Source organism: Cibotium barometz, chromosome 2 (assembly GCF_041138505.1).
Source record: "Cibotium barometz isolate CiBa-2024 chromosome 2, ASM4113850v1, whole genome shotgun sequence".
Taxonomy (NCBI): Eukaryota; Viridiplantae; Streptophyta; class Polypodiopsida; order Cyatheales; family Cibotiaceae; genus Cibotium; species Cibotium barometz.
In genome coordinates this window covers 15494400-15519284 of record NC_141047.1, presented here as the reverse complement: position 1 = coordinate 15519284, position 24885 = coordinate 15494400, and the positions used below count along the sequence as shown (strand labels likewise).

Here is a 24885-nt window from a genome sequence, read left to right as displayed (position 1 = left end):
GACAGGTCAAATGATAGTAGATGTGTCCATGCCTGGAGAAGATGAGTTGTATTGTGACATTGCCCCTGAGGACACAAGCATGCTTGTGAATCCTAATATTGAGATATCTGACACAGTCCTCTTCATCTGCCTGAGGTTTGTAGGGATTTGCTTTTGTCTTTTGTTTTCTTGATGAATTTCCCAGGAACCATATTTTGTTGACATGTTTTGTTTGTGTATCCAGATGTCTTATGAGGGATCTTCATGAATCAATGGCTGTGCAAGTGACAATTCTTGATCCCCTTGTTACACAGTGCCTTTTCAATAGACAAGGGCATCTTGCAAGTTTTCTCAAAAACTTTGATATGCTTACCTGCAATTACATTGTGTACCCTTATGTTGAAGTGTAAGACTCATTCTCAATTACCTTTTGCCTATTATAGACATGACAGTATTCATTACTAATTTCAGTACTCATATTATCACAGAGGCCATTGGAGTCTTATTATTATCAATCTATTGGATAGAGATGTGATCTTTATGAACTCTTTGGCATCCATCCATGGGAGAAGTAAAATGTAAGAATCAATTTTGCCATGTGTTGACCCTCAAATTTCTTGCATTATTTCAATTATTTGGTTGACCCTCAAAATTTTATGTTTGCAATGCTGCCAAACTTATCTTGAGTTTTCTAGCCTCTACCTATGTAGACTACAAACTTGAAGATTTTAAGTACTTCAATCAGGAAGTTCCCTTGCAGAAAGACTCAACATCCTGTGGATGGATGGTTCTTGCTAATGCTTGGAGATTTCTTGAGTCAAGATTCAGAATGACAACACTTCCTGTAAGTTCTTGAATAAAAACCATTGATTGATTTAGTGAATACATTGAGTGACCTGTTTTCTTACTTTCTTATTTTCTTTTGTCTTAGTTGCATGAGTATTCAGATTCTTGGGTAAGTTGGGTAAGGGAGAAGGCAGTGTCCATGGTTTTGAGCAGATCCATCAATCCATATGATCCTGATTCTCCCTTTCCACCTGGAGCCAAGGATACAACTTCAAAGAAAAGGAAAAGGGAGAAGAAGGAAAGCAAAGACAAGGATGACTCATTCAAGAAGGAAAAGACCTCTGCCAAAGAGAAGAAGAAGAGAAAGAAGAGCCCTTCCAAGAGCAAGTCTTCCAAGGGGAAAAAGAGCCATTCTAAAGAGAAGAGCCATTCTAAATTAAAGATCCCTCAGGCTACAGAGAAGATCCCTACCCCTCCTGTTAAAGAGAAGAGCCCTAGCCCACTTGCTAAAGAGAAGACCCCTAGCCCTCCTGCCAAAGAGATGAGCTCTTCACCAGCTCAAGGGAAGACACCTATCAAAGAGAAGATCCCTAGTCCTCCTACCAAAGAGAAGAGCTCTTCTCCAGCTCAAGAGAAGACACCTATCAAAGAGAAGACCCCTGTCAAAGAGAGGAGTGCTGCTAAAGGTCTTCCTTTTCACTCACCAGTGAAATTTAAAATTCAGAAGCGTCGTTTGTCCAACAAAGGTAGTAAGAGGGCAAATGTTGGCTCTCCATTTAATTTCTTGTTCATGTTCCCCAAGAAGACTGCCAAGTCTCCAAGGCCAACCTCCAAAGAATCTTCTCCAAAACCAGACCCCACTGCCAAATCTCCCTCGCCAACACGTGAAGGTCTCAAAGAGGAGCCCAACTTACCACCATTAGGGGAATCCACTCTAAAGTCTTCCTCTCCAACACCTCAAGTGCTGAAAACTCCAGAATTTGAACCTCAATCAGCAAAATTTGATCGAAGCAAACAGAAGAGAGAAAGATTCTCTAAAGATGCAGGGTCATCTCATGCCAAAAGGAAAGTTGATTTTGCAGAGTGATTCCACATTTTGGATTTTGTTTTGTTCATTTTGTCCATATGAACACACCCTTTTTGGGTTAATTTTCTGTAAAATTCTGTATCAATAATTTGATATCAATCTGTTAAACGTTGTTTTTTGTCGCGAACAATTTGTTAACCAATTTTGTGAAGAAGACGAGACGAAATCTAGCAGAATATATTGATTACATTATCATTTTCAACTATACAAACTTGCCCTTGCAAGTGGCTCAAATACAACTTTTTTTGGGAGGAGACATGTGATGCATGAGGTTACACTCTCCATCCTTGTACGGATAACAATATCATCTACTTTGAATCTATATTCAGGTGATATTTCATCCAGAAACTCAAGCGACTCTCTAACATGTTGTAGTCGCCAGTTTGATGTTACTATGAGTTTCCTAGGATCTATGAATGGATGGACTATGATGTTAAATTCAAACTCTGGACAATTCTCTTCAGAGTCCAAAGGGACCCAACTACCAAGCTTGCTTTTCCATCTCCTATAGTCATAGCCCAAAACTAAGGATTGGCGACACAGTTGGTATGAGATGGACAAAGAATTTGGGCTTACTCTACAACTGATATTGTCTCCCATATGAAAAGTTTCCTTGGTATTCCATCCTTCTCCAAGTACAGTGTCCAAATCAGTCAGAGATAGTCTTCTATTAAGCCACATCGTTCTTGTCCTCTCCAATTGCATTGTTTTGAAACATGCCACAAAGACATGTATAGGCAAGAACCATTGAAGTTTAATCCTTCTTGAAATCCTTCCAGGAGACATTGCTTTAAGAATATCATCTTTGATTTTGGATTTGAAGCTTGTTATGGTATTTGGATCAGGAACTTCCCATTCTAGTGACATTATTGTGGGAATAGGTATGTCATACAATTCTCCATGAACACCTTCTCTTGATGGAACCCTGTATTCTGCAAAATACACAAATATATCCACTGATTTGTAAAATGAAGGTGGTTTGTCTGCGTACATGACATCTGCAATCCCCTTGTGAATTGCCTTGAATGTGCCACTTAAGCTCTCAACAGGCTGCCACTCCACAGCTGTTGACGGAAAGATAACTGAAATGAAACAAACAACAAATATATCAGAAAGAGAAATATTGTGTTGTGTCAAATAGATAAAGGTTTGTTGAATTACAGTAAGAATGGAGAATTGGATGTTCATCCAAGTTCAACACCATGTCTTTGGCCATGTAGACATGTTGAACTTTTGCAAGCCAGCCATTGTCGGTCACTTTGAATGCAAGAACACGACCTTTCCAATGCCATAGAAGCTCACAGATAAGAGAAAAATAGTAAATCTTTTGAATAGTGAATCTTTTGAATAATGAATCTTTTGAAAGTGCAAAGAAGAAAGAATAAACCATATGCCAAAATGAAAGGAAGGCGGAAAGTAGACGTCTGATGTTTTGTCATTAATAGCATTGTTTTCAAGGCCTGAAAAGAGGATTTCGTATCTTAATGCTTGATTTTTTGAAATAAAAAATGGAACAAGATGTCACTATTTTGGACCCAAACTTTAATGTTAGCCATCGTAAACGTCTAAATTTAGCCGTTTTAGCCGTTCGCCACTAAAATAGAACCGTTAAGAAGACATTTGGAGGAGACAAGAATGCCATACTTTTGTATACGTGTCAATTCACAATTGGACAATTTCTTAATCCTTGGATTAACAAACAGCCCTTTTCTAGCCGTTTTTGGCCCTAATGAAGTGCTACTTCCACTGCTAGCACCCCCGAATCCGTTGCACGGAGGGGGCAGGGATCTTTCATCTAGAGTGTTCCAAGCAATCATGGATGTTTTATAAGAGTGAATGTGTAGAATAATAGACCTTTTAAGTGACAAGGTAAGCAATGCCAAAGCTTAAGCACCATGAGAATCTCATCTTTTTTATCCAGTAGTAATTTGAGGAAATTTTTGTGGAATCTATTGGCCTTGAATCCTTTGAGGAGTATCAAGAACAATTGTATGACAGGGCAAGCATCATCACCAGTGACATGCCCCCAGAAGCCTTTTGCAACACAAGGACATCTATGACCATAAACTCCATAAGGAGTAACTTGACCCATCTAATTTATCCTCTTTGGAAAGAATACTAAACAAATCATTTGAAAAAGTTGTTTGCTATACCAAACTACTCCTGGAGAAGAATACCTGACTACTGCTAGAGAAGAATACCTGACTACTGCTAGAGAAGAATACCTGGCTACTGCTAGAGAAGAAAAGATGCTAAAATAAAGCTTGAACTGAAGTGAGTAGCTGATGTTCAACTCACTAGAAAAAAGCTGTTGAAAAATCTTAGTTGGATTGCCAATTCGATGCTTTGAATGGATGATTGGAGATGAAGAATTAGACAATCATAGTAGAAATGGACAATTGGAGCAGTAGAATCAAATAATCGTAGAAATGGACAATTGGAGAGGTATGATCAGGCGATTGGAAAAAATTATGGATCGGAAGATTGGAAAAATAACCGTGATCGGATGATTGGAAAAGTTAAATCAAATGATTGGAGAGTATGATCAGACAATTAGAAAGTCACCGCGCGATTAGAGAAGCAGAATTATAGTGTTTGTGATTACTCAGTTGAGCGATTAGAAAAACCTAGGATTGTACAATTGAGCGATTGGACTATTGAGTGATTAGAAAATTACAAACAATTACAAATTTTATTTGCCATGCGTCATATAATGGTAAAGTAGTGGTAGCTTTCGGAGATATTTTGGACGCTAATTGATGGACGAACTGTAGTGGCTTATATCTATCACTGTCTGCAGTTCTGTCTGCAATTCATCCATCACTACGGAAAAATTGAGCCACCTAATGCTGCCGCCGCTTATTTGAGCTTATTTGAGCTGCACCATTTACACTATTGGATTATAGTAGTCGATTGTAGATCACATTATTGTAGTATGATTGAGCTTAACACTAAAAAGAACTAAAATAGATCACATTATTGTAGTATGATTGAGCTTAACACTAAAAAGAACTAAAATATGTAGGAGAGCAACAAGCTATGGAAAGGTTGTAAATTTCTGTAGCTAGCTTTAATGGAAACTTTGATGAACCAATTGAAATATGCTATTGAAAGCTTGAACACAAGCTATGGAAGCTTGCACACACTATGGAGAAAATATGAAAACGAAGTTACTTTGCTATGATACCACTATTAGGGCTCACAGAATGGAGAGCCGGACTGACTCACACATAATGCTCAAAGATGAATACTTTCAATAAGGGAATGGGCAGAGCGGGCTTCTCTAAGTAGGCTTTAGAGCAGGCTTTTTTTGACAACCAATCTCTTTCATGTCTTCTCTCTCTTCTCTCTACTCCTCCTTCCTACTCTAGCTAAGCCTAGTCGAGCCAGCCTGGCCCTTCCACTCCTCTCTCTCTCTCCCTCTCTCTCATGCCTTCTCTCCTCTCTGTTATGCTCTCTCCTTCTCTCTCTTTCCCCCCTCTCTTTATCCCTTTGTCTTTTTCTTCTTCTTCTTCTTCTTTTTCTCTCTCTTTCTCTCTCTCTCTCTCTCTCTCTCTCTCTCTCTCCCCCCCCTCTCTTTATCCCTCTGTCTTTTTCTTCTTCTTCTTCTTCTCTCTCTCTCTCTCTCTCTCTCTCTCTCTCTCTCTCTCTCTCTCTCTCTCTCTCTCTCTCTCTCTCTCTCTCTCTCTCATGCCCCCTCCACTGCTCTTTCTCCCTCTCTCATGCCCTCTCTCTCTCTCTCTCTCTCTCTCTCTCTCTCTTTCTTCCTCGGTTTTGAATCGAGGGATCAGTCTCTTGTCCGGATATCCGTGGGCAAGGCCCTGCGAGTGAGGGACCCTGTCCCGCACAAGAAGTGCTACTTTCGCTATTAGCACCTTTGAATTCGTTGCACGGGGGGGACAGGGGTCTTTCAACCTCCATTGCCTCAACTTGAGCCTCTTCTCAATAGAATCTAGATGGATATGATTTGGGACTATCCACTTGTAATAGAATGGAGAAATTGCAAAAGAAAATTAGGTATAATTTTTGAGAGGATCGATCTATAATCATGAACAAGAAAATAATCTCACCTCACACTCTCCTCCTAATTTTATAGATGGCTTTCTAAAAAGCCTTGTCTCCACATTCACCTATAGATTTTGGAAGTACAAGATATAGCAAAAGCTAACAATTAATAAAGTAACTCAAATAGATAATGTCTTAAAGATAATGAAAGCGATAAAAAAAAGACAAGAAGGATGTCCACATACGCATCATGCCAATAATGCAATAATTTGATACTATACAATTAAGGCATAATGTTCTTTATTTTTCTAAACACACCCTTTAATGAGTGCATTCCACTATTTAGTGTATGAAAAAATGTGATTTGACCCTTGAAATTCTTGTTCTCTTACCTTGTCAATCTCCACGATGCCTTTGGTAAAACCACCTTGAAATTATTTTTCTCTTACCTTGTCAATCTCCACAGCACCTTTGGTAAAACCACCTTATCAATGCTACACGTGTGGCCATGCTCCTTCCATGCACCCAATATCCTTTAGGTCATCCCTTATTACCTTAATGTCTTTATTACCTATTAAAAGGTCCCAAGTCATCGATGCCACATTCTTGAAAATGTATATCACATCAAGGAGATGATTAATTTTTAACTTGGCCCATATGCGATAAATAATTGAGTACCTTTTCATTCCATTGGGTGGCATGATTATAGTCACTGTCCAACTCTTGTCCCAAATTCCATCTCTCCATCTCTCATCTGGTGCCTTATTGGGAGCCACTCTCCACATCTCCTCCTAACCTCCACATCTTATCACAATCAAGAAACCTTCAATGAAGCATGATCAAGGTGCTCAGAGTGAAGAAATCTCTATAATGCTCATCATACACCACTTTCATTAATGCCTTTGATACTTTGGATATACGTGATGGTATATAAATTAGACATGCAGTTTATACCTTATGGTTATGAGACTTGCACAAACAGAGTTTTTGTAGATTAAGATTTGACACTCACAAAAATGGCATGTAATCCATGAGCATGAAAATAGAATAAAGAATCATAGCCAAGCACTATGTTTATTTGGGAAAATTGTGCATAGTCCACATCAAAATGTGAGTATGAAAATACTTTTATAGGCATGAAAATGGAATCATTGCCAAGCACTCCATGTATTTATCAAAATTTTTCATAGTCCACATAAAAATGCCCTTGACCCCATCACATTACGTTGTGAAATGGGACAAAAAATAATATACACTTTATGCATTACCATACTTGTCCTTGAGCTCACCAACCAACATATATGTCAGTGTTCTTCAACTTGAACTTCTTGGGTACAAGAAGAAGTGTAAGTACCACACACCCTTTCTTGCTAATAATAACTACCTAAAACACAATAAAGTTAGGGTAGAAAAATAATTCACCTAGATATATAAGCAACTAGCCGAGTTGGAATATATACAAGAGTATAAGAAATATACTCCAAAATTATGTGCAAAAAACGAAGGCAAATGCTACCTTCAAAGCACATGTAATTATTCAAAAGATCAAAAGATCCTTATAAAACCATGGATAAAAGCATAGAAGCTCCTTAAATCCATAAAAAACATAGTTGATCATAAAAATCAATGCATACCATCTAATCATGCCAAAAGAAGCATTAAAATTGGTGGCCAACTCATCAATCCGGAGTATATAAACGTTGTGTTGTTCAAATAAAACTCCAAAGTAAGAAAGTGAAACACATGTGTGTAACACTCAATAAAAAACCCCTAGACACAAGTGATCTTGGTAGCACCTGATGAGTCCATATAAAACATCCAATAAAATCCACCAAAATAAACCGATCAACTGACCCATGATAGAGGGTTAAGAAATTAAGCATAAACCACACTTAAAAAAGTATAAAATAAATTATCATAGAAAAGTGTCAAAGGTGAAACACACTTTGAACGCAAATTATAGCCATTAAAAGAAATTAAGGAACATGTCCAAAAAGAATGGCTTAAAAAAATCATGAATACATCATTTAGAATTAATCCAAACATAAATATCCATTAATACGAGGTATAATCGTATTAATAATATGCGAATAACTCGCATCTATCTAATGTCAGCACGAGAAAATGTACTTCAACATTAAATAACCCTCAAAAATATTAAATTCTCAAGAAAAAGAATTATCATGATTTTTTCCTAATTTTTCCTAATTTATAGGGCCTCAAAATATGATAATTTTGAATTCCACCAAACCTATCTTATGGCAATCCAAACCTATCCTATGGCATTCCAAACCTATATTTTTTAAAAAAAAATTAACAATTTAATTTGCCAAAATACCATTGATATTTTAAAAAATACCAATTTTTAGGATTTCTAAAAATAATATCTAGAATATTCCTAATTTTCCTGAGAATCCCATCGTTCACGAAATTTTCAATTCCGCCTGACAATTCTCAAATCCAATGAAAATTTATAATTTTAATGGATTTTTCTAATTTTTTGGATCAAAAAATATATTTTTAAAGGAATTTGAATAGTCACGAGCGCCCGAATGGACACTCCACATGCCAAACACCAACCCCACATTTTTCCAAAATTTAAAATAACCTTTGTCTAATTTTCCACTAATTTTCAGGAATTTTTTGAAATTTTTAAATTACCCCGAACTTATTTAGAATACGAACGGTCAAAAAATTTCGGAATTCCAAAGGTTTTTCCGAAATACGGAAAGCCAAAAGTTTTGGGAAAATGAAAAGACAAAAAAAATCGGAATGTGAAAGGTCAAAGGTTTCCGGTATACGGAAGGCCAAAAGTTTTTCCGAAATTCGGAAAGCCAAAAGGTTTCGGGAAAACGGAAAGCCAAAGGTTTTCAGGAAGATGAAAAGCCAAAAATTTTCAAGAAGAAATTTCCATGAATTTTCAAATTTTTTTTCCCTCAAATCCCATATTTTTAGTATTTTTCAAGCTTTTTTCAAGCTTTTTTTGAAATAAATTCAAAAGCTCTTTAAAAATAAAAATAAAAACTCTTTTTTAAAAAAATAAAAAAAGAGCTTTTATTAGCTTATTCTTGATTTTGGTTTTTTAGGGGGGGAGGGGCGTTTTTTTCCGCTGGCTCTGTGTGCAGCCCTCCCCCCCTCCCGTGGCCTGCGCGTAGAAGAGTAAGAGAGAGAGAGGGACTCTCTCTTCTCCCCTCTCTCCTCCCTTTCCTCTCCATTTCAATCTATCTCCTCCAATCTCTTCTCTCTCTCTCTCTCTGTTAATCAAAGAGATTAACTTAATCCATGATTAAGTTTTTTAATTAAACTTTTTTAATCATTAATTATGATTAATGTTTAAAAAATCATTTTAAAGAGATTTTCTCACGAAAAAAAGAAGAAAAAATCATATTTGAGAGGCGGAGAGAGTCCCACGTACACGGGAGAGCATCTCATGCATCAACACGCTGTCCCCTCTGAATTTCAGTAGAAATTGATAGAAATTTGATCGCATTCCCGCCGAAAAAACCCGCAAAAATGTATAAAAATACATTTTAAATAAAAAAAATGCTCAAAATTTCCTAAAAAATTAGGAAAAATTTCTAAAAATTCTAGAAATTCAAGGAATCCATTCTACAAAAATATCCACCATAAACTTTATGGTATTCTTGTAAAAAACTCCATTAATGCTCAATTTTAACCATAAAAAATAGGAAAAAATAGCATTAACTCACGGAATTCCCCCGCAACGTCGATTCGTCTATTGAATTGTAGTAACACACGTTCCAATCACCATATCGATGATCCACATGTAATTCATCAACACAAATCAACAAAATAATATTTTTATTAGTAAATATTAAAATTTACTAAAAAAAATCAACAACAATTAAATAGAGATTGCTTTGATACCACTGTTAAAACCCTAAGATCTCTCTAGATAATTGTTATGCATAAACATGCATAAATCAGGCATAAACTCAACCACCCAACCACCCCCGAGCCCAAGGGATGCACACCTGAATCATAAATGAAATACATCATACCTCTACCTTGATGTCCCATACCATCAAGAGGTATAACTCCAATCCAATAGCATGTAGCTAAAGTGTGAAATGGTAGATGAGTAGATATGGACCTCTACATAAGAGACCATAGCATAAGCCTCCAAGTCCTCAAGCTCCAGGCCCCCCATGAGTGTGCCCCATGTCCCTATTATATAGGAGGGCCCTTAAGTGACTCTTGACTTTCCATTCCTCATGTGTGACCCTTGGATGCCTGACCCTAACCTTAACCCTTAAGGTTAGTCCTAACCCATGCTCCACTAGAGCTTGTTCCCATGCTCCCATGCTCACAAGCCTAATGTGGGTTAGCCTCCTAGTATATTCACACATAATGTGTATATAACATAGCACACATAATGTACATATAACATTAAGTAATTTGAACCTTCACATAACATCAAATCTCATCACATGACAATTTAAAGCAAAGCATGAGTATCAAACAAATCTTAAGCTATCAAATACTCACATTAGAAACAAGCTTGCCCAAGGATCTATGAGTAAGAGGGTACCAAGGCTCGGCTCCCTTTGTATTCTTCTTTCTAATCAAAGTCATTGACTTTCTATCTCTCTCTGGAAAATCTTTCATGTAATCATCATGATTGGCAACACTAATGTTGGCACAATTCACAATCTCGTCCCACAAGGTTGTGTTCACCAAAGCATGAGTATTCAAGCTTTAAAAAAGACAAAAAATTACAATTTGCTTAAGAAAAAACACCACATGATCAAGATCTCAATCATGAATTTATATCCAACTTACTAATTCAACCTTTGAAGGCTTTCCAAGAGAGAGATCTCGCTCACATGTGTATGATCAATGATCGTACACAATACACGGTGGTGGTTTGCTCTTGTTTGAGAAAATCTTTCTTTGATATCTTGTGTTCAAGCCACCGTATGATGGTTTCCCTCCCACACATAAAAAATCCTACCCACATAAGGATGTGCAACTCTAATCTACTTCTTAACTCCTCCTCAAACTCCCTGTTGACGTCATGCCAAATAGCATCCCATCCACTAGTAATCTCATCATTCACATAGGTAGTCTCTTTTTCACATAGGTAGTCTCTTTTTCACATAGGTAGTCTCTTTTTCACATCCAAATGGAAACTATAAATGCTCCCTTTTCTGGCACATATCCCGTTTTGCCAAATGAAATCTTTAGACCAGAAACATCTTCCTTTAAACCCCTAACATAGGCATAAGGAATAAGTCTACCCAAAGGTATCATAGGACATTGAAAACAACTAAACAATCTAGTTTTTTGCATGATATCCTCACCTTTGTCAATGTAAATCTTATTCTCATCTTTGTTATCCTCCAATGGAGGCACCTACAATATCATCACATAAGGCACAATCTGTAAAAAATCTTCTTTGCCACTACCCTCATCCATAAGAGAGCCACCTGGCATAGAGTCAGTCATCACTGTTTGACTGTCCATCTCCTCCCCAGCATCCTGAACACCCTCAATATTAGTCTCCACAACACGACTAATTTGATCCAAACTAACCGTTGCCTGAGACTCCCCTTCCTTTTCAATTGCTTGTGCCTTTTCTCTCTTGGTACGCTTTCCCCCGTGCCATCAGTGGTGGATCACCTACACATCAAAACACAACCATTAATCATTCCAAACACAGCCATTTATCCTTCAAAACAAAACCATTCACCTATGCATCACCAAAAAACTTGACCATTCAACTATGCATCACCAAAAAACTTGACCATTCAACTATGCATCACCTTGAACTTTGTCTATGTCTCAAACATCACCTCCATAACAACATCAACCTCCTTGAATAGAAGCAGATCTCACATAGAGTAGCTACTTAGCAAAAAACGCATACTATGTCTGGAGACATTATATAGGCATAATATATACTCGAAGAAGCTATAAAAACATAAAAAACCCCCAAAAACTTGGATTATGCATTAGATATCTTATACATACATGCATTTTGCATTGTGTGCTATGCTCTTGCAATCATGCATTAAAGGTCTTATGCATAATGCATTAGAGGTATAATGCATTAGGGATAATGAATTAGAGCTCTCATATATAAGAGCTCTATGGATGCAAGAGCATAATGCATTAGAGATCTAGTACATTGGAGAGCTATATGCAAGCATATATGCATAAATATCAACATTCAAAATCACACACAAGCATGTAAAGGGTGTGGCATAAGCAAAAAAAGAAACATATTAGGGATTTATGACTCTTACCTTGAAGAAGCATAACATGTCCTTGGAGAAGCTTATGCCTAGCATAAAATGTACGTGAAGAAGCTTATTCTTGAACAAACATATGTTTTTGGAGGTTTTTTCTCTCTTCAAAGATGATTGAATAGCAGATGAAGCAAATGTTAATTGGATCTATTCGTACTATTTATTTTGGAGGGGCGAAGAAAATATTACCTAAGAAAGAGAGAAGTTTTATTTTTCATTGAGAAAAGTATAGTGCGGCACTCGCATAAGTGTATTCGACCATCTTTCATTGAGGAACACAAGTCTCTGTGTAGAAATTGGAAAAATGCACCTTCAGAGACAGCCGTTGAGGCTTGTAAAAATGAGATTCGAAAGTTTTGGTTTTTAGGCCATGCTGTGCAGGGAGAGATTCTTACATTGGAGACATGGCTAGCTTGGTGGGATATAAGGGCTTTTCACTTGGGCTCTTGGTTTATTTCTCAGGTGGACTCTGGTGTTTTTGTTCCAAGGACAAACCTTGTTGTGGGCAAAGCATATGAGTATGAGAGCATCTATGGTTATAAAAGTTAGATTAGCTTGTTAAGGCCACCGCAGGTGTAGACATGGCATTGGTTGTTTTGTAAAGTGTGAAGTATAATGCTTACTTGAAAGGTGTGCACTCTAGCATAGGCCCAAAAATGCAGGACATGGCTAATAGATTTATGACTACAGGTGAAAAAAATGCTTCTGGCAAAAGACTCATTGATTTGGCTCACACAACTATGCAGGAGATGGGTATTGACTCTCCTGAGATGCAATGTGGCAAGAGAGGTCAGCAAAGTGTACTCCAAAAGCATTCAATGTGTGCAGATCCAAGTGAGATCTTGGATGAATAAAGTCATCGGCCAGAGTATATGACTGTGACAATAGACCATCCCCAGGGTAGCATGTAGAATGCATACAGAATCAACTCTAAAGGAATCCAAACAATAGACTTCATAGAGGTTAGTAACAATGTGAATACAAGTGCATGTGAATTGGTGGCGGCAAATAACATACTCCACAGGATCATCAAATCTAAGCTTGGCACCTGTAGATATGAGACGAAAAACTTGAATGCTTCGGGTTGACGAATAATACCTATCAAATCTCAAGGTAAAAAGTTCACAAATGATGGGGACACTGGGGTCAATAGGTTTCAGAAGAAAAGAGGGGAGTGTTGATCAACCCTGTGGGACTATTTCATACATATCCTAGGAGTGTATTTGTTGCATGTTTCAAGCTTTTGGGCATCGATAACGAGACTTAGCGAAAGGAAGGGCATCATTTTTTGAGGCAGATCATGGATGGTGAACAAAATTATGAGGTACAAAACCGTGTTTTGTGTGAGTGCTTCAGTACATACTTCGTGTAGTGTACATCATGTTTGAAATGCTCGAAAGAACATGAATTTGAAAGCATACTTGGAAGCAATGCTAGATTGACATCTGCAATCGATGAACATGAAACATGTTCTTATGTTCGATGTGGATTCAAAAGTACCTTGCAAATTAAAAAATTACAAATTCATTACCACATTTGAAAATGAGTTTTGTATCATGAATCAATACGTAGGACTAATGTGTTGAGATATCGAGCTCGTCTAGTAAGGCGGTGGACACTGATGACCCGCCTGGGGGATAGGCCCCACACTTACACCACTGGCATGGTTGGTGAGATCATGGGTGATATGCAGCCAGTGGGATGACAGGCTGCTGTATGACAGCCATTCTAGAGACTGGCATAGTTATAGTGCCAACTCATTTAGTTGGGTTCACACTATAGAGAACCCTTGTATGTATTTGGTTGAGTATCGTTTCATATGTGGGTACTCTTATCTTTGTATATGGTGTGTTGAGTGTTGAGTGAAGGAGAAGAAGATTTTCAGCCTCTCACCTTGTGTGTTCTCTATTAGGGTTTTGTGAGTGTGTGTGTGCTTGTGCAAGAGCTCAAGCTCTCTTCCCCCCTGCATCTTTTCATGGTATCATATCCTGGTTCATGCTAAGGGCTGAGCTGCAAGCAAGAGAACCACAGGAAGCGGTACGAGGGTAAGAGCTTCAACTACTCTTCCCTATTTGTGTTGGTGACTACACCCTTGTCGGGAGCTCTACAGGAGGCACCGGCAAACGATCTTTGATTGAGGAGCTTTCTTCGCGGGAGTAAAGCTATAGGGAAACTATGTTGTCCTATCGGACGACATTTTTTGGGACGAAAACGCGTTTCAAGCGCGTCTGGACCTCCGTTTTTCAGAAAGTAGGCGATTTCGAGCACTGCGGGTAAGTCATCGATTCTCTGCAGAACTCTGTTTTAAGAACTGCAGGAAGACAGATTGGTTGTGCAGACACTGTGTGTGCTGCAAAGAGGTCAACAGTTGCCATTGCATGTTGGTTGCAAAAGGCAACAGAGTGGGCAGAATGTTTACGTTGAATATAAACATGCCTGAAGTGAGTGCTGCAATGTTTGCAAATGGTTCAGGAATTGTTGCAAACAGAGACATTTGGCATAAAAGAATTGGACATGTGAATGTGCAGAGAATGAAGTCTATATAGACTAAAGGAATTGTGACAGGGCTGCCAAAATTTAAAGTTGAAGGTATGCAGAGAATATGTGAAGCATGCCAATTTGGAAAGCAAACAAAGCATGTATTTTCACATAACAGATATGTGAGCAGAAATGCACTAGATGTTGTGCATTCAGATGTATGGGGTCCTACGAAGACCATGTCTATGGGAGGCTGCAGGTACTATGTGACATTTATTGATGACCACACAAGGAAAGTGTGGATATACTTCATGAAGGAGAAGGGTGAGGTATTCACTCACTTTCAAAATTTCAGAGTTATGGTTGAAAAGCAAACAGGGAAATATGTAAAGTGCCTAAGGTCAGATGGAGGGGGAGAGTACTTCTCCAATGAGTTCTCTGAATTTTTGAAGAAGAATGGTATTCGGAGACAGTTTATATGCAGATACACTCCACAGCAAAATGGAGTTGCTGAGCGAAAAAACAGGCACATTGCTGAGATTGCGCGAGCATTGATGGTGGAAGAGAAGAATATGCCGCATAACTATTGGGCTGAGACTATTTCTACAGCAGTTTACATCATGAACATGACTCCAACTGGAGCCATACATGATGTAACTCCAGAGGAGAGGTTTACTGGCAGAAAACCTGATTTGTCTCATCTGAAAGTCTTTGGATGCATTGCATATGTGCATGTGCCAGATGAGCTGAGAACCAAGCTAGATCCAAAAGCTGAAAAATGTGTGTTTATTGGATATTTCCTTGAGCAAAAAGGATACAGGTGTTATAACCCTACTACACGTGAGTTGAGGGTAAGCAGGGATGTTGTTTTTGATGAGATGAGCAGCTAGTATGCTGCTGAAAAAGAAGCTGTTGGGGCTGATAGTCAGCAATCACAGTCTTTGAGTGGATCAGGAGAGTCCTCATCTAATGGTTCAGTTTTTGATAGACCATGGAGTGGCAGGCTGCGTCATAATACCAGTCCTGCAAATGTGGTTAGTACATCACATAAAGGAAAAGAGAAAGTGGTTGAGTCCCTTGGTATGCCTGACATTTTTGCAGGGCATTGTCATGTTGATGGAGAGTCTAGTGGCTTAGAGATGAGCCTTGATGAGGAGCTTGGGATCCCAGCTATGAGAACACCTGGTGTAAAGAAGGCTATGGAAGCCATGAATGCAAAGCTGCGAAGATCTGGGAGAGTGAAGAATCCTGTGCAGAGGTTCACTTATGATGGTTATGTGGCACATCACTATGCATATACAACAAAGGTTGTGCAGGTTGTAGAGCCCACATGCATTGATGAGGCTATTGGAAATGTGTGTTGGGAGAAAGCTATGGATGAGGAGATGGATGCACTATATGAAAATGAGACTTGGGATTTAGTGCAATTGCCTGAAGGCAAGAAAGCCATTGGATGCAAGTGGGTGTACAAAGTAAAACATAATAGTGATGGAAGCATAAACAGGTATAAGGCTAGATTGGTCGCCAAAGGGTATGCGCAGACATATGGCATTGATTATGAGGAAACTTTCAGCCCAGTTGCCAAGATGGCAATAGTGAGAGTTGTGATAGTAGTGGCTGTGTCAAAGCAATGGTCTTTACATCAGATGGATGTAAAGAATGCATTCTTGCATGGGGATTTGTAGGAAGAGGTGTATATATTGCAGCCACCTGGTTATGAGGATGTGAGTCACCCCGAGCATGTTTGCAGGTTGAAGAGAGCCTTGTATGGCTTAAAACAAGCACCAAGAGCATGGTCTGACAAGATTTTTGAATATCTTGTCACTATTGGCTTTCATGTAGCCAATGCAAATTTCTCGCTGTATGTGAAACATGGTGATAGAGGGGTTGTGCTTGTTGTCATCTATGTAGATGACTTGATCATTACGGGAGACCATGATGCAGAGATCTTTGATGTAAAGATCTTGCTTAGACAGAAGTTTGAGATGAAGGATCTGGGGGAGCTCAGATATTTCTTGGGCATTGAGGTGATTAGGTTACCACATGGTATTGGATTACTACAGAGACGGTATAGCTTGGACATGTTGTCCAAATATGGTATGACAGGCTGTAAGCCTATCTCAGTGCCATTGGATCAGAATGGCAAGTTGAGTGCAGATTCAAGAGAGATTTTGGAGGATCCTACTATGTATAGGCGCATAGTAGGAAGCTTGATCTACATGACGATCACCACGCCATATTTGAGCTATGCTGTTGGGTTGGTGATTCAGTTTATGCAGGTTCCTCGAAAGTCGCATTTGGATGCATTGAGACGCATACTTAGGTATGTGACGTCTACATTGCATTGTGGACTATTTTATGAAACTGGGACAGAGATATGTGTACATGGGTACACAGATGCTGATTGGGCTGGTAGTATCTCAGATAGAAGATCTACTAGTGGATTCATGTTTTCTTTGGGGAGTGCTGCTGTGACTTGGAGCAGCAAGAAGCAGCCTACGGTTGCTCTATCCAGTACAGAGGCCGAGTATAGAGGAGCTGCTATGGCAGCATGTGAGGTAGCTTGGTTGAGAAAGCTACTTGCAGATTTGGGTCTATCAGTGGATAGACAAGTTGTCATTTTCTATGACAACATTAGCAGTATACAGTTGACCAGGAACCCAGTTTTTCATGCTCGCACGAAGCATATAGAGGTCCACTACCATTTTGTCAGAGAGAAGGTCTTGGCAGGAGACCTTGACCTTGTTTATGTCAGCACACAGGATCAGGTAGCTGACATCTTCACCAAAGCATTGGGTACAGAGAAGCTCCGCAGATTTCGGGCTTCGCTTAGTGTACATGAGATGGAGTTGAGCTCGAGGGGGAGTGTTGAGATATCGAGCTCGTCTAGTGAGGTAGTGGACACTGATGACCCGCCTGCTGGGGGATAGTCCCCACACTTACACCAATGGCATGGTTGGTGAGATCATGGGTGATATGCGGCCAGTGGGATGACAGGCTGTATGACAGCCATTCTAGAGACTGGCATAGTTATAGCGTCAGCTCATTTAGTTGGGTTCACACTATAGAGAACCCTTGTATGTATTTGGTTGAGTATCTTTTCATATGTGGGTACTCTTATCTTTGTATATTGTGTGTTGAGTGTTGAGTGAAGGAGAAGAAGATTTTCAGCCTCTCACCTTGTGTGTTCTCTATTAGGGTTTTGTGTGTGTGTGTGTGCTTGCAAGAGCTCAAGCTCTCTTCCCCCCTGCATCTTTTCATAATGGCTGTCTTCCACACTGAAGGTGTTTTGATTCACTTTTGATATCGAAAGTGCTATTTGGGAAACAGGGGAAGGGCACGTTCTCCTATGTTTATAGAATTTTGGGGAGGATTGTGCCCAACTCCCCACCATACTTTATGTATGGTTTTTTTTCCTTCACTCACACAAACGAGCATGAAAATCCTATAACTTGATAAATGACATGTAACTCAAATTCAAATGTGGTAATGAATTTGGAATTATCTACCTTGCAATGTACTCTAAGATCTCTGTCGATGTCAATCGATTCTTCACGTCGAATATAATAATAAGCTTGTATAGGTGTAAGCAATCAGATGCAAGAGGATGACATTTAAAAAAAACTGTCTGCAAAGCAATCACATAGGTGTATAGGTGTAAGCAATCAGACGCAAGAGGATGACATGTAAGCAATCATATAATGTTCATGCTTGTATAGGTGTAAGCAATCAGATGCAAGAGGATGACATTTAAAAAAAAACTGTCTGCAAAGAACTCCATCTCCCCTTGTGCAAACTTCACACCTGACTGCAACCTCGTTTTCATCCTTGGATAAAATCCCTTTGTACACAGGGCCAAATCCGCCTCGGCCTAGTATAGCTGGGCTTGGCTAAAATACCTAGTGGTGGTGACACTAAGCTCCCACGTGATGATCTGGATAGAGGCACTACCATTGTTGGAAGAGTTGAACAAGCGCGAGCCAGGAGCCTTAGCGTTCTCGGGCAGATCGAAAGAGTTTGAGCTGAGCACGAGGAACGTTAGGCCATCGTCTAGGCTATTGCCGTTATTTTGGATGTTGAATTTGAAGAAGCAGTTAAAAGAGGACACCTCACCAACGGCCTCATCCCAAAGGAAAAGCTTTCACAACAGTGACGACTTTACCTTTGGCAGCAGTGAAGGCTTTACTCTCTCACACACACACAAAACCCTAACCTAATGTTTCCTTTTGCTTACACTTGGTCACCACCCAATATTAGCTTGGACGCACAAGGGAAACATCTCCAAGGCTAACACCCACCCCACAGGGCCAAACCCCACTGACAAGAACACGACGTAGGCATAGATAGCGCTGATCGCACTATGACAAAGGGGAACCCCATTCATGACAAAATTGCAAGAGGGGTTTCTACGAAATAATATTATATATGCTTGAGAATCCCCAACTACCTTGTACACAAGATGTCTTGGTGCATAAATGCAAGCAGGTTCTCTCTCTCTCTCTCTCTCTCTCTCTCTCTCTCTCTCTCACACACACACACACACACACACACACACACACACACATCATCATCATCAAAACCAAGTGCACTCCATTCTCTACAGCTTGCAAAACAAGATTGTTTTTTTTAATTCTTTTACCGTGTTTTGTGTGAGTGCTTGGGTAGCATCCTTCATGTAGTGTAGAGTATATTTGAAATACTCAAATGAACATGAATTTGAAAGCATACTTGAAAGCAATGCTAGACTGACATCTGCAACAATCGATGAGCTTGAAGCATGTTCTTATGTTGGATGGCGATTCAAAAGTACCTCGCAAATTTAAAAATTATAAATTCATTAACACATTTGAAAATGAGTTTTGTATCATGAATCAATACGTAGGAGTAATGGGCTCCTTCAACAATGAAGGTGTTTTAGTCCACTTTCGATACCGAAAGTGCTATTTGGGAAACGGGGAAAGAGCACGTTCTCCTATGTTTATAGAATTTTGGGGAGGATTATGCCAACTCTTTGCCATACTTTATGTATGGTTTTTTTTTTAACTTCACTCGCACAAACGAGCACAAAAATCCTATGAGTTGATGAATGATGTATAACTCAGTTTCAAATGTGGTAATGAATTTGGAATTATCTACCTTGCAGTGTACTCTAAGATCTTTGTTGATGTCCATCGATTCCTCACGTTGAATATAATCATAGCCTTGATGTTCATGCTCGTTCGAGCTCTATAAACTGTTCATATAAACTTGAAAAGACACGAAGAGGACATGCTTCAGAAATGGTATGGGTTGCAGTGTCCATCTTCATTCAAGCGCTTCAAGATGTTTATAAGTGAATGAAAGGACACGCGTTCTTTGAAAGTACTTTAACAACACATAGGTACAAGCAATCAAGAGAATAAGGGTACCCAAGCATTCTAGTTAATGATATCTCTTTTCTTTTGCAAACATAATCTAAAATTTTTTAATTATATAGGAGTTCACACGCCAATCGACTAGCGTTGAAAGCGATACCCTTGACTCTTGAGTTGCTTGCGCACATGCACGATGCCATGTCCGCTTGAAACCTCTTCACTCCTCTAAAGATTAGGGTTCCTGAGCTAGATTTAGGGTTATAATTCCTGAGGTTAGAGTTTGTGAGGGTCGCGCTGCGAGGAGGGTTTCCGGCGGGAACAATTGCAGGGCAACGAGTGATTACGGCAGGAAAAAAAGCCAGCAATTGAATAAATCAGAGAGGATCAACATTAGGGCTTTCGAACAAGCAGATTTGTGTAGAGATATAGCGATGGCGATGGAGATGCGGCCGTTTATGACGATGATGGTGCCGCTGTTTTTCCTGCTGTGCAATGTTTCTGGCATGCACTTCGACATGGATGCCTCCGACACCAAGTGCTTCACAGAGGAGCTCAGCGTCAAGGGCTTGGTGCTCGCAAACTACCGTATCGTCTCCGATAATTCGCCCAAAATCTCGGTCAAGGTTGGTCCGTCCTACACTTTGATCTGATGCTTTTTTCCGTCATATCATGATGGGGTCCTGTCATACATAGCAACTCAAATTAGGTTAACTTTGGGTGGTAGTATCCAATACAATCATCTGAGAGATCTTACATGTCACATAGAGCATTTCAGGCCCATTTCCCGGCGTGATAACAGGCGGCGGTTTTGTTCACAGGTTACATCCCCATATGGCAGCACCATGCATGCCCAAGAACGCGTGAGTGAAGGTGAGTTTGCGTTTACTGCAAATGAGGGGGGTGATTACACAGCATGTTTCTGGATACCTGAAGCCCCAAAAGGAAGCAAAGCCATTGTTAATTTGGATTGGAAAACCGGGATCGCCGCCAAAGACTGGGACAGCATTGCGAAACGCGAGAAGATTGATGTAAGGATAGGAATTGGGGATAGTTCACAGTGATGTCAAGATCGTTTTGGTTTTCTCATTACTTTGCATTTGTTTCCATATCACAGAAATGCCCTTGTTTACGACAAAAGGGTTTTTAGAAACCTTTTTGAAGGAACAAGCATGGGGAAGGTTTGTAATAATTTTGATTTCAAACATTTTGTGGACTATTCAGGGTGTTGAGCTTGAACTGAGAAAGCTGGAAGATGCTGTGAAGACTATTCACGATAACATGCTATACTTGAGAGATAGGTTAGTTTGCCCTTTCATGTTATTTCCCACCTTTGGATGTCATTGCTTTGTGAATTAGCAATTTTGTTCACTGTTGTTTTTCTGTCAAGTTACACATAAGCCACGTATTTTTCTGCTCTTAGGGAGGAGAAAATGCGGCACGTCAACGAGATTACAAACTCTCGGATGGCATGGTTTAGCATCACATCGCTTTTTATATGCTTAGTAGTGGCAGGCTTACAGCTATGGCACTTGAAATCCTTCTTTGAGAGGAAGAAGCTGCTCTAGTCTCCTAAGGAGTTTTGCCCACATTTTTCTCATGGCAATTGGCAATGTGTCATCAATGTCTTGAAATGGTGTAGTGGCATTGGATGACCTGGTAAAGTTTTGTTAACCGTGATACTTCACAGACTAACATTGTGGCAAGCATGATCTATTGTCACAGAGATGTAAACACACAGAGAGTTACCTACAGGAGAAAATTTGTAGTCTTTTATTTCAGTATTATGTGTGCTCAATATCACCTCATTTTTCGGTCATGTTTACATGCACTTTGTAACTACCATCTCAGCACTTTGTGCCCCCTGGTAGGGAAATTTAGTATAGGCTATGGTTCTCTGAGATAAATGGTTGGCAGTTTCCTGAATCCATTGGGGACGGTAGACTGATGGACATCCCAGCGAAAAACATGAGACTTTTCTCTTATCTATTTCAGTTCCATTGGCTCGTGCTTTCCACCTTGATTATGTGAAAGCACCTTGATTATGTTGTCGTGTAGGGGATTATAGAGGAAGCAACTCATGCGTAGGCATAGGTTGGTTTGTGTGGTAAATTTGGAGGTCATCAGGTGTGTTTTCCAATCTTTTAACGCCAATTCTTTTCAGGGACCATGTTTGTGGATAGAAAAGCTGGTGTTGTTGCACCCTTAGTTTTCGTGAGGCATTGACCATTGCGATGTTTTCAGGGACCATGTTTGTGGATAGAAAAGCTGGTGTTGTTGCACCCTTAGTTTTCGCGAGGCATTGACCATTGCGATGTTTACATAATTGCTTTCAGCTTCACAGCCTTATTGTACTAAGTATCTTTTTTTATACATACGCCTATCAGTACCAGAACTCTCATGTTGCCATCTTCACAAAAAGGAAAATTTGTTTGTTTTTCAGGTGTTTAAATGGAAACAGTAATTCTGTATTAATTTCAAGTGTTTCATGCTGAATTCTAAGTAATGTTTTTGAAATTTTGTGGGACGTCACATGTTTGGGTAAAAGTAGTGTGAAGTGAGACAAAAGTTTATATACAAATTCTAAGAAGGAAGTATATAGATGAGTGCTTAAATTAGTGTCCATAGGTCTTTCGAGCTAACCCTCAAACATGAAAGGAAGGTACTAAGCATTGTCATAGAACTTCTTGCTACTAACAGTGCTGGAGATAAATCATTGTTCCACATGTATGTTGCTTTGAGAGGGAGCTATGTTCTACTCATTAACTAGGATAATGTGTCAATTAGCTCCTTTATCTATTTCTCAAGTCTAATCGTGGAGTTTTTCTACCGAAAAATGAGGCCAAGGGACTCCCGCATGTAGTCAAACTTCGAGTTGCACAATGAAGATTAAGGCCTATTACCTTGCCATCATCGGCAAGAGTTTGTGTAAAGAACTGGTGTGTCATATATATATCGGTAATTATCCAGTTGAACCTAGAAATCTAATGTCAATTTATCAATTCTGTGAGGTTGAACAGGTGAACAAAACCCACTACGTTACAAGTTACACAGGCACGCCGCAAAGAATGAATGGTCATCCTCTTTTGGAGAATGTGAAATCCATGTTACATTGGCAAGTACTCGCTCAGTAATAATAGCACAACCGCAGTGCAGATGTCGGCAGCAATAACAGCATATGCTCAGATACACATGTATAATTCTACCGGGATGCCACTACACCGATACTGATTCAGTGGCTTCAACTTCCGGACTCAGAAGTATCTTCCAGTGAATTAGGAAAACTAAAACTAGAGCACAAGGTTGTAGAGGCGTACTTAGCACCTAAATGCTAAGCGTTGGTCTTAGATGAATCTAAGAACATAATTCGTAACAAAGGGTTAGCCAGGGACAAGGTCGACCTTTCATCGGTAGTGTAGTGTGTAAGATTTTTGAATCTGAATGGGAGTTACTGTTTTGAACATTAATAGATGTATGTCCAATCAAAAAGCTCCCTGTCTCTTAGAACGTGTCCTGGTACTGTGATTGAATTCCATAACTCAATTCTATTAATGGAAGTGCATACAATCTATAATGCGAATACTATGGCACGACCAAATCTAATTGCAGGACTTCTACACACGTGTATATGCTCTCTCTCTCTCTCTCTCTCTCTCTCTCTCTCACACACACACACACACACACACACACACACACAAGTCGCGGCTCGCAGCCCATTACTTATAATATGGTTAATATGGTTTATACAGTTAAGGTTGGCCCTTAGGCACACGTCAACAGCTCCTCAACAGCCCTCCACCTTTCCATCCTCCTCCTCATCAATTCTAAGCTCCTCTCTCTCTCTCTCTTTCTCTCTCTCTCTCTCTCATTTTGGCCACTGCACATAAAAAACCACTAGCATTGCTCCAGGTGATGCTGCAGTCCCCCACCTGGTGAGTGACAGAGAGGTGAAGACAGGCGAAGAGAGAGAGAGAGGGGCAAAGAGAAGCCAGTAAGCCAAAGGTGAGAGAGAGAGAGAGAGAGAGAGAGAGAGAGAGAGAGCCGCCTTCTAAGAGCAAAACGGTTTCGTGGCACGAGCAATGCAAAAGCAGCACGACCTTCGAAGTATAAAGGTAGATCTCATGCTAAACCTTACAAAATGTTTCTAAAGCCTAAGGTTGCCTGCTGATAAAACCGTGAGGGGACATATACATCGAGGAATTAAAAAACTGTACAATAATTAAGCGTTATTTTAAAATTGCACATAACACAATTTTCAGTGCATTTTGAAAAGTGTTTTGAAGTACACTTGCACCCCCACACCCCCCCTCCCCCCCAAAAAAAAAAACACACGCACACACGTGCTTCTTCTCAATCATTGCAACATCAACTTTTGAATCCACATTGAACTATGATTCAACTTATCTTTTAAATAAAAAAAACTAGCACCTTATTCTCAATTCATGTGCCATACAAAGCATAGTGCACTAATCAAATTGAAGTAGCTTGGTCACAAAAGGGTGCTTACTCAAATGCAACCCTTGTTATCATCAAGAGTTTCTGATAATCCTTTAGAGTAGCAACCACCACTAGCACAATCTCAACATCCAATGCTTCTGGAAAGCTAGCATATAGTCAGCAACAAAACCTCGTCAACCAATGGTGTTGCACAAATACACCATTGACCTAAACCGTTGGCTTAAGGCAAATTTTCAAATGAGTAGATCTTGGTGGGATTATCAATCCATCCCACAGCCTCACAAATTTGATCAAACTTTTCTAGATACTGAATGGGATCTCTAGTTCCATCAAATTTGGTCATCATTCTTGAGATGTGGATAGGCTTCGTTTTGCCGAGCTCTCCGCCTCTAGGTGCGATGATGGTTGCAACCCTCCCCCCTCCCTTTTCCATTTCGAATGCCATCCTTAGCATGTCTTCTACGTATTC

The 24885-nt window shown here is 39.6% G+C and overlaps 1 protein-coding gene across 1 annotated transcript; it reads left to right on the top strand.

The window, feature by feature from the left end:
• The first annotated feature begins 20095 nt into the window (after positions 1 to 20095).
• Positions 20096 to 21777, top strand: LOC147640704 (transmembrane emp24 domain-containing protein p24delta3-like). Its single transcript, XM_086814337.1, has 4 exons — positions 20096 to 20584; positions 20780 to 20989; positions 21183 to 21259; positions 21382 to 21777. The coding sequence occupies exons 1-4, from the start codon at positions 20393 to 20395 to the stop codon at positions 21524 to 21526; spliced, it is 624 nt and encodes a 207-aa protein (XP_086670463.1). The 5' UTR covers positions 20096 to 20392; the 3' UTR covers positions 21527 to 21777.
• The last annotated feature ends 3108 nt before the right edge of the window (positions 21778 to 24885 follow it).